Source organism: Saccostrea cucullata, unplaced genomic scaffold (assembly GCF_032062105.1).
Source record: "Saccostrea cucullata isolate Sc308-1 unplaced genomic scaffold, CSIRO_AGI_Scuc_v1 ctg18872, whole genome shotgun sequence".
Taxonomy (NCBI): domain Eukaryota; kingdom Metazoa; phylum Mollusca; class Bivalvia; order Ostreida; family Ostreidae; genus Saccostrea; species Saccostrea cuccullata.
Genome location: NW_026921665.1, coordinates 1 through 10,047, shown reverse-complemented (window position 1 = coordinate 10,047; position 10,047 = coordinate 1). Strand labels below are relative to the sequence as shown.

Here is a 10,047-nt window from a genome sequence, read left to right as displayed (position 1 = left end):
GGACATCTATTACCTACGGAAGCGTTTAACTACCATACTGAGTGGTGCAAACGAGATAGTTTGTCGTACGTACGACATATGAAGTCGTACTTACGAGATACTATGTCGTGAGAACGAGATACTTTGATAAGTCCACATTAAAAAAATATAGGCAAATGAATTGTATTATTTTATCTATGTATTCAAATTTAAATACATGTATGATGAAGAACATACCCAAATGATTACAAAAAGTGATTTAAGTATTCACTTTCCCCGCAAACTAACGAGAAATAGGTTATTTACCAATGCTGCTTTACTTGACCTTTATGGACTTACACAGGGTTTAATTATTAATTGACTGTTTGGGGTATCTCTTAGATAAACAATGTGAATATTTATCAAAAATTGTATGTTTTTCTATTTTAAAAGATCATATTTGATAGAGATATAGTAACCAAACACCAACCATTAAAAATATTCGGTAGACTTGTATAATAAGCATATAATTATGAAAAGGAATGCACATCATTTCATGATAGACATCGCAAAATTTACACACAATCTTCAATGCATCTTTGAATCAGACACATTTATCAAGATATTATACTCTTTAGTTGAAAACTGAAACCTGATTTTTTAAAGGGATTTTTTCCATTCCCTCTAGATAATCGCATACAGTAACTATTCACAAATTATCACAATAAGTTGTATAATTTCATAAGATGAAATATAGTCGTTGATTTGTCCACAAGTCAAGATCTAGTAAATGAAAACTAGATAATAAGTCGTAGGTACGTCTTTGATTTTTTTTTCAATTGGCAGCAGTACGCTTCCGTAGTTACCACTTCGTCAGATCATCATTATCTGTCATCACTTCCGGTCTGTTGTCTGCTATTACATTTGCATTGTCTGTAATCACATCTTGGTGAATTCCCATACAACTTGGATTTTCCGTCATCTGGTTGTCATTATTTCCTTCCTCGTTGCCTCTTTTATAGCGAATAAGTATCACCACAACGGAATAAAGGTGCAAAGCGAAAGACACGCAGGCAAGGACAAAAGAGTATGGAAACCATATAGACTGTAGAAATATCAGTATACACATTCCAATAAAACGAAGAAGCAGGGCAAACTCCAAAGTAACTGTAAATTGATAATTAAAATAAGGTCATGTTTGAATTGTAAAAGATAACGAACAGATTTCAAAAATTTCATAAATCTATATACAATTGCAAAACAAATAGGTAAACATGCAGGAAATTAAAACGGAACCCCGAAAATTCGAAGGTAGGATAAGAATGTATTGGAGGAGAGAATATCCCCTGTAGACCGGACACGCCGGCCACACACGCAATAAGATTAACAATTGGAAAGAAAGAGCCAAAATACAACGTCATACAAGTATTTGCTTACATGGTCATTATAACGACCATGGATTTTAAGTAATGCCCAATTTAAACGAGACTGTAAAATCCTTGTTTCCTCAACAAATTTGTGAGTAGCTACATCAGTTTTTTAAAAAATGGTCGTACTTAGAACATAATTTTCGGTGGCGCTTCTATAAATCATAGGATTAATAATGATTAACACCATATACAAGTGATAGGGATATTTTTTTTACATATACAAGTCATCTCCTATGCCATATCATTTAGTTCTTAATTAATTGGTCCTATCGCCTCTTGTAAGTAAGATCGACTTCAAAATGTGTTTGAAACAAATTTGGCAGACTCGATATACTGTGTCTTTTATTTGAAATTCACTGGGATATATCGAGTCTACAAATGTTTAATTGTATTTTGTTTTATAGGGATTTTTACTCGGAAAGAGACGTCAACCTCTACAGATACTACAAGTAAGAGCCTCGGTTAACGTCCCCATGCTCCTTATATACCTCGGACTCTTACATCCGAAGGCCATTTTCGAACGAGCTCGTTCCGCCCGAGATTTTGGGCGGAACATATTATGTGTGAAATAAACTGTTAACAAGTAATTTTCAGGTATCTACGTGTTTGCATGAGGTATGAAAGTCACAAGAAATAATAAAATACATTTTATTCAGTGTGCGTTATTGTTCATTAATGAAAATTGTCATTATTCCAATTTGTCACCAGAAGTACTTTCGATTTGACTTGACATTAATTTTGAGTATTGCTAGTCAGAAAACGAAATTTTCGTTGCGTTAAACTAGTTTCGTTTGTCAGATTTTCTAGACTCCATTCCCGAATTTTAAAAAGACGACTTGTTTCAATTTCTGCATCGATTTTTAAAAATAATGGATTTATTGCTAATACGAGAGATTAACGATGTTTTATGCGTAAGTTTTATCGTAAAAAGTGAGTATTTTATTGTTTCGTGCCATTCGTTAATATACAAAGCCTTATTTTTCAATTAAATATTTTTTTTTCCACTTGGGGTTTCAGCGGCGAGAATTTTTACAATGGATGCTAGAGGTTACGCGGCGCCAAGTCAAAAGTATCTCGCCGTGAACCTCTAGCATGCTGGAGTACCTCTACAGATAAAAGTACTTCGATCGCAGAACAATACTTAGCACTCCCAACCATTGAGCAGTGAGGGTTATTCATCATGCTATGGTCACCCAAGACATATGGTTTAAGTTTTAATGTCTCATTTGAAGGATCCAAAGACACTTTAAGTTAACTTTTGGCCGTTCTGGTGCCGAGCGCTTGGTGAAGGAACATTTGTTTCAAATGTTCACGCTTTAGTTCTGACGATGCGCACCAAACCAAAATTGAATCCTCGCCTCCCGATCATGTACAGTCGATATATGAATAAAAATTTCTATTGTTTATTGATTGAAACTTCATCGATATTTCTGAAAGGCGAATAGAAGGGCCGTACGGTATTCGTTCGTCTCATGTAAATTTTAAATATGTTGTGTTTCACGGGTATATCCATTAAAGAAATAAACATTTTAAATATTGTTATTTGATATAACAATCCAAAATTCCTTTGATTTTAAAATTTTGAAATACAATTGAATCAAGAAAAAAATGCAAACCTCCTACACACAGAAAGATTCCACTTGATATATATGCTACAGGCTTAACCATTACGTGCTTAGATACTCTCCTGCTGTTCAAAATGAAGACCAGAATGCCGGCCCCGGATAACACAACATTAATGACACAGTTAATCTGAAGACCGATAATACCAAATTCTGAAAATATAATATTTAATTTAATTATATACATGTACATTTATAATAACAACTTTAAAGTATTTTGTATAAAAATATTTCAAATATATTATATTTTTTGTATATAACGAACGAAAGAGAAGGGGAGAACCATCACGTGATCTGTCAAGAAAAGATGTCGTCCGACTATTGTCTCCTTCATAAGTCCTTGAGTAGAATATTCCAATCCAAGTTGTACTATGTGTTTCCTGTAATAACAAATACAATTATTTTTCGTATTTAATTGGTAGGAAATGCATTTTTCATTAGTGCCATTTATCATTATATATTTATGACCATTACCTCGTACATTATCCAACCCGGTGTTGCAAATGCAACGATCTTGAACAACAAACCAAGCAGTAAAGCAACAGGAAGAACTCTGGTTTTAACCATCCTAGTTTCCTCTGAAAAAAAAAACCCGCATACAACTCAGCTTTTGGTCAAATAATTGCTACTTTTGAATTTGTTTACAGTGTATTTATATTTTGGGGGATATTTTTTTGGCTTTTTGTCTTGGAAATAAATATACTCTTGATATTTTCTTGATTTAGTGGCTTTTAGTTCTTTTCTACAAAAGGTGATATAGAAAATACATCGCTAAGTGTAAAAGGTCTTCAGTATATATACTCAACAAAGAAAGTTAAGGATTATGAAAACCTGCATTTATAATTTCTACATCGAAAAAGTATATTTAATCAAAATACATAATTACCTCTGTAAAGTTACAACACATTTGACAAAAAAGTAGTGGTAAATGTTCACTTGGACAGAAGAACAAGATTAACAAGATGGATACCCTTATTTTTAATGTGAATTTTCATAATACAGTAATTGCATAATTTGTTTAATTAAAGACTGACAATTATCCTGACAACTCTCAATACTTGGTGTGGCCTACCCTTGCCTGAATAACAGCCCTGCATCGCCTGGGCAAACTTCGAATTAGTGAACGGATGGTCCTTTGAGGTATCCGATCCCATTCCTCTAACAGAGCAACTTCAAGTTCATTGGTGTTGCATGGGGCAGGGTACCGCTGCTGAATTTGCCTCTGAAGAACATCCCAGGCATATTCAATAGGACTGAGGTCTGGTAACTTCGAAGGCCACTACATTCTCTCGATAGTCTCTGCCTCAAGGCACTGGTTTACGATGTTTGCTCTGTGTAGCCTGGCGTTATCATCCATCAAAATGAATTGCCTTCCTATTGCCCCAGCAAATGTTCTCACAATTGGCTGAATGATCTCATCTCTGTATCTGACACCGGTCAATAACCATTTCTGATGATGTGGACCCCTGAATAGAAATGCCTCCCCACACCATAACAGAACCATCACCAAAGCGATCACGTTGAGCCACACAGCAGTCGCATGTTGAGTCACAACAGCATTCTTCAGTCTCCACACCCGTCGCCTTCCTTCCTTCATTAAAATCTACACAAAATTTAGATTCATCTGTAAAAATTACCGATCTCAAGTGGCGGATTTGCCAATTTGCATGGTCTCTTGCAAACTCCAGCCTCCTTACTCTGTGATCTGCAGTGAAAACTGGGCGTGTGGCATTTCGTATTGCTTTTAGGTTAACTTCATGAAGCCTATTCCTGCGTGTTTTTGTACAGATGTTTATTCCATGTTATTCCCTTTTTAAAGCAACAGCCGAGTTAAATCGGTTTCGCTTTGCCTGCAGCACAAGTTGGCGGTCCTGTCGGGCCGTCGTATATCGTGGTCTTCCACTCCGAGGCCTTTCCTGGACTGATCCTGTAACCTGATATCTCTGCCACAACCGACCAATGACGCTTTGTGACCGGTTCATCAGTCTTCCCACTGAAGCCTGTGATATTCCAGTTTGTAGCATCCACTTGGCCCTACCGGCTTCCTGTACAGTCAAACGTCTTTTTTGGGGCATAACCTTTAATTCATTTGTGTTTCAAAGATGTTTAATTGTCCTTATTTATCGTCAGCATGAAATGTTGACAGTATTTCATAAAGCCATGCTTACCAGTTCTACTCTGCAATGCTGACTAGGGTTGATACTTTTTGTTTGGCTTCGAAAACTCGAAAACGTGGACTGATAAAGTAGTGAAGTGTAGCAAACAACACGTGTAGTTATGGATAAACATTCACATCAATTTATAATAAATTCCAGAATTGAAATTTCCTCAAATTAACTATATTATACTAAACCCTTAACTTTTTTTTGTTGAGTATATTACCTTTTGTCATTGTTTTACCTGATATTAACTGATCATTATCAGCCTGTGTTTGTGGTGCAACGAAACGCACAAGAATCATCACAACAGAGAACAGAACCAACAAGAAGCCAAGTCCAGCAATGATTACAGAATAGGCAACGCCATTAGAACATTCCGTTCCATCTAGGAAGTAGTAGCCATAAAATCGACTCAAAAGGACGTGTTCGAAAGTAGCTGTACAATGATATATTTGTAAATATATACAGTATTGTACACTTACTCATAGAATGAATTATATTTCGTTCTTCTTTAGCTGAAAAAAACTCGTTAATGTCAACTATTTGACGAAGACATTTTAGCACAGTATTCTGACCTGCAATTAGAACTAACACTCCCCCTATGACAGCCTTTTTGGGGTTTGAACGCCATTTTTTGACGGAAGCCCAAAGAATCCGACAGCCGACCCCGCACAGAAGAAGAGAGAGTATGCTGGCAAAATGAATATCAAGGAGGGCTAGAAAAAAAAATTTCAATAAAAACTCAATAGCTTCACTTTCTATTAAAAATGTAAGTTCCGTTTTCATGTTGAAGAAACAGTAAACATTGCCAAAATGAGGAAAGATTGCACTCGTATCATTAATCTCCCCCCGAGTACCTGCACGCAAACATATCCCCCCACACACACACACCCTGAGAGAGAGAGAGATACTTACGCAAACTAAAGGAAAAGGTTGACAGGCAGGCGGTTTCCCGTGAACAGGATACAGTATAAAAGATACTTTGATAGTTATTTTCTGTTGATCCATAAAATAGACTCAAATGAAGTATGTCATTATTAATTCCGATTTTATTATCTTCATTATAATACATGATATACAGTCATCATACAGTATTTGGCATGTCAAACGTTGCAATATCTATATTGTATCATTTTCCATTTGTATGGTATACTTTTTTTATGTCGCCCCGAACGAAGTCGGGAGACATATTGCGATTGTACGCATGAATTTGTTGTCCAGGCTGTTTCTCGGAGATGGCTGGGACAATATTCCTTAAACTTTCCTCAAACGACGACCACTGCTTGTTGTTGTGTTGTGTGGTAATTCAGTTTCAAATGGCTATTGTTGCCATGGAAACCTGCACAAAGGGAGGAATTTTGTCCACGAGTGTTCTCTCTGGTCCCTTGAACATTCGTCATAAAACTTTTTTTTTTATTTTAGGGAATAGTAATTGTAGTTGTGCGATTCGCATTTAAAATTTTGAAATAATCGATTATTGCCGTGGAAACCAGGCGAAAGTGAAAATATTTAACTTTGAATTTTAAATCAAAGTACTGAAAGTACTGATGCGAATGGATGGTTGTCCAAGCTTAGCTACTGGGTATTGTTTTAGTGAAACAATAAATGAAAGTCTTGTCCGAAATTATCAATAGTTGCCATGGAAATAGGGGAACAGTTCGTGGCGACATACGCTATTGCTTGCAATTGCAGACTCTCTAGTTAGCCGGGCTTATTGCTCAAAGAGTTATTGGCCGACTTATGTCAGCCTTTTCAAGACACCCCCAGAGTCGCCAAATTATTTGTTTTGAATAATTTTCCATTTGATTTGTTTATTTAATGATTATTTCCTATCTCTATTGATTAATTAATTATTCTATCGATTAATTTCGTATTTGTATTCAACAATTTTTTTCATTTGTATTGTATCTAAGGGACTTTTTCTATATATATATATATATATATTTTCCCTTACAAAGGATTTCATTGATCAAGTTTAAGTCTTTCTATAGTATAGTGGTCAAACAAGCGAGACATTTTTCGGGTGAACTGGCTCCTCAAACGTATTTGCTTTTATGCTAAGGTACTTCGAGGGGGGGGGGCTGGCAAATCTGGTCGATTTAGATTATTTATTTCCGTGCTCTTGCAGGAAAGAATATTTATGTCTAAGATGACCAGAGACAAGAAGAAAAAGAAAATCTCCCCGAACCCAAACATTCCATTTCTTGAGGGGGAGAAGAGTGCTAAGGTACCACCAGTCAAGATCAAATTATTTATTTTCGTTGACAACATTTCAAAGGACATATTATTCATTTACAATCTGCCAGCGCTCCTCTTTTACCTTAATCTTAATTTTAATATATCTTAATATACGCAAATACAACCATCAACTCCTATCAGTACTTTCAGTTTTTTGATTTAAAAATCAAAATTTAAGAAGTTTAACTTTCCTCTGCTTTCCATGACAATAATCGATTATTTCAAAATTTTAAATGCGAATAACGCAACTACAAAGTTCTACTAATCAATAAAATAAAAAAGTTTTATCACGAATGTTTAAGAGAGAACACTCACGGACAAAATTCAACGCTTTTTGCAGGTTTTCATGGCAACGGTAGCCATTTTGAAACTGAATGACCACATGGCACAACTTCAACCAACGATAACTACAACCACTGCATCCCTCCTTTGAGGAAAGTTTCAGGAATATTGTCCCAGCCATCTCCGAGAAACAGCCTGGACAACAAAAACATGCTTACAATCGCAATACAAATGAAAAATTGCAATGTTTGACGTGCCAAGATTGACGGAGTGTTGTGATAGATTCATTTTATGCATTTGTAACCAATAGCTTCTAATTCTAATCTTAATGTGATTTAAATTTACGATTAAAATTTTTTTTTTAATGTTTACAATACATAAAAAAGTATTTTGAATTATTTGCAAGTAAATTAAATATATCTTAAATACCGTTCAGTTTTTGGTAAATTATCCATCCCGGTGTTAAAAGGGCAACTATCCAGGAAAACAAGGCAACTGGTATAGCATAGACAGGAACCCGAGTATCCAACATACCGGTCAATTCTGATTAAGTACATGTACAATTCTCTAGTCTAAAAATATAAACTGTTTTCTTTCTGTCGACGTGTAAATCACTTTTCTTTAAACCTTATTCAAATGCTGGTTGATTCTATACCTGTATTGCTGAAAGAAGTATCATGACTACATACATATAAATAATTAACATTTATTTTGGAATTATGCGCAGTTAACTACTACTTATCTTGGTTTTTCCAAATGTAAATTAATCTCACCTTGATAAATTGTTTTTAACATCTTTGTATGTAAATAAAAATGACAGGTAAGTTCCTATTTAGTGAGGCATGACATATCGAAGTGACTGGACTCAAAAGGAATATCAGGAAAAATACCATTTGAAATAGAAATCTTTCTTATCGGATAATCCTGAATCTATTTCCCTGAAACTAAAGTTCTTCTAAAGAGGACTGGGTGGTCATTGTCGTTTTAATTTAGTAAATTTAGTTATGACTACTAAGTGGTCATACATGTAGTCGTTTCAAGCTGGGGGTATAATAAGAACATTAAACAACGATGATAGAATTTACAGAATGCTGACTTAAAACGGAGTTATTAAAATCCTTGCAACATCAACCAATGCGCAAATAGCTCGCCTTGACCAGAAAGTTTCTTTAAATGAGATTGTCGAAAATTTATTTTCTTTAATAATCCTGCTTGTTTCAGAAAATAATCGCAGGTATAAACACTTTAGTGTATCATCAACTTATTAGTTGTAATAATCCTGCTTGTTTCAGAAAATAATCGCAGGAGTATAACACACTTTAGCAAAGAAGAAGGTATGGTTTTAGCTTTATTGCAAAAATGTAAGACATCAAAAAGTTTTTGAAACCATATTATGTATATGACTGTGATAATTGATTTTTTACCATTCTGCTGATGTCATAAAATAAAAATAATGACGTATTTTTCTTTAGAAAACAGTGTCCAAGCCGTCGCCCACGTTAATTTTTTGATTGGTAATTTTATCTTTGTGGGCAACACAATATTTTCCATCCCTGCAACTTTTTAAGAGAGTTTTATGACGTCATAATTAGCACGCAGTAGGATTTGCATGATTTTTCTGCATTGAATTTCAATTATTTAAAAAGCATGAGTTTTCAACTTTTACACCAGTTTCATTTTTTAGAAAATCACAGGCTTCAAATTTAGGCCTATACTCAGCACACTGGGTAATAGAGCACTGAGGGTTCTTACCGTGCCAACGCCAACCGTGACACAGGAACTTGGTTTTTAAGGTCTCCTCCAAAACCTTATTTCTATCACTTCTAGTGCCTGACACTTAGCAAAGAAAGAACGACTACCTTTATTTTTGTGTCCTAGGTTTGAAATTATATTTTTCAATGATTTTGAAATATTGATTTTTGAAAAATAATTATTATTTTAATTTTTAAAAAAATCAGGGCTATCGTCAGACATGTTCAGTCAGATTACCATCTCCAAAACTGCAGAAACGGGTTGATACATGTTTTATAATATTTAGCATCAGTGGAAAGTATTCCCGACTTAAGAGATTGAAGTAGGATACTTGATCTGAAAAAAGATCAAGCTTAGACACTCGGCTTAGTACACGGAGGGGAACACGGGACAAGATGTGCGCCACCAAGTTCCCGACTTAAAGGTCCCATCACTATCCCTGAGAAACAAGGAGCATACACAACTCTGGCCAAGTATGAAGTAAACCAAAAAAATATATCCGGGATAATTAGGAATATAGAAATGCTTTCCTCCCTAAGTATTATAGTTTACAGGCCCCGAGCTGAACAATGGACATTTAATATACTCGTCCATTGCTCAATACTG

General features: G+C 35.1%; 1 protein-coding gene across 2 annotated transcripts; it reads right to left on the bottom strand.

Moving 5' to 3' along the window:
* Nucleotides 1-100: 100 nt before the first annotated feature.
* Nucleotides 101-8,481, bottom strand: LOC134260536 (uncharacterized). 2 transcript variants are annotated; one of them, XM_062743088.1, is made up of 8 exons: nt 8,119-8,481; nt 6,085-6,165; nt 5,745-5,885; nt 5,411-5,605; nt 3,485-3,588; nt 3,294-3,390; nt 3,005-3,163; nt 101-1,125 (listed from the first exon to the last, which is right to left on the bottom strand). In XM_062743088.1, the coding sequence occupies exons 1-8, from the start codon at nt 8,219-8,221 to the stop codon at nt 821-823; spliced, it is 1,185 nt and encodes a 394-aa protein (XP_062599072.1). In that variant the 5' UTR covers nt 8,222-8,481; the 3' UTR covers nt 101-820. The 2 variants fall into 2 exon arrangements, with proteins under 2 accessions (XP_062599072.1, XP_062599073.1); XM_062743089.1 differs by lacking the exon at nt 6,085-6,165.
* Nucleotides 8,482-10,047: the final 1,566 nt, after the last annotated feature.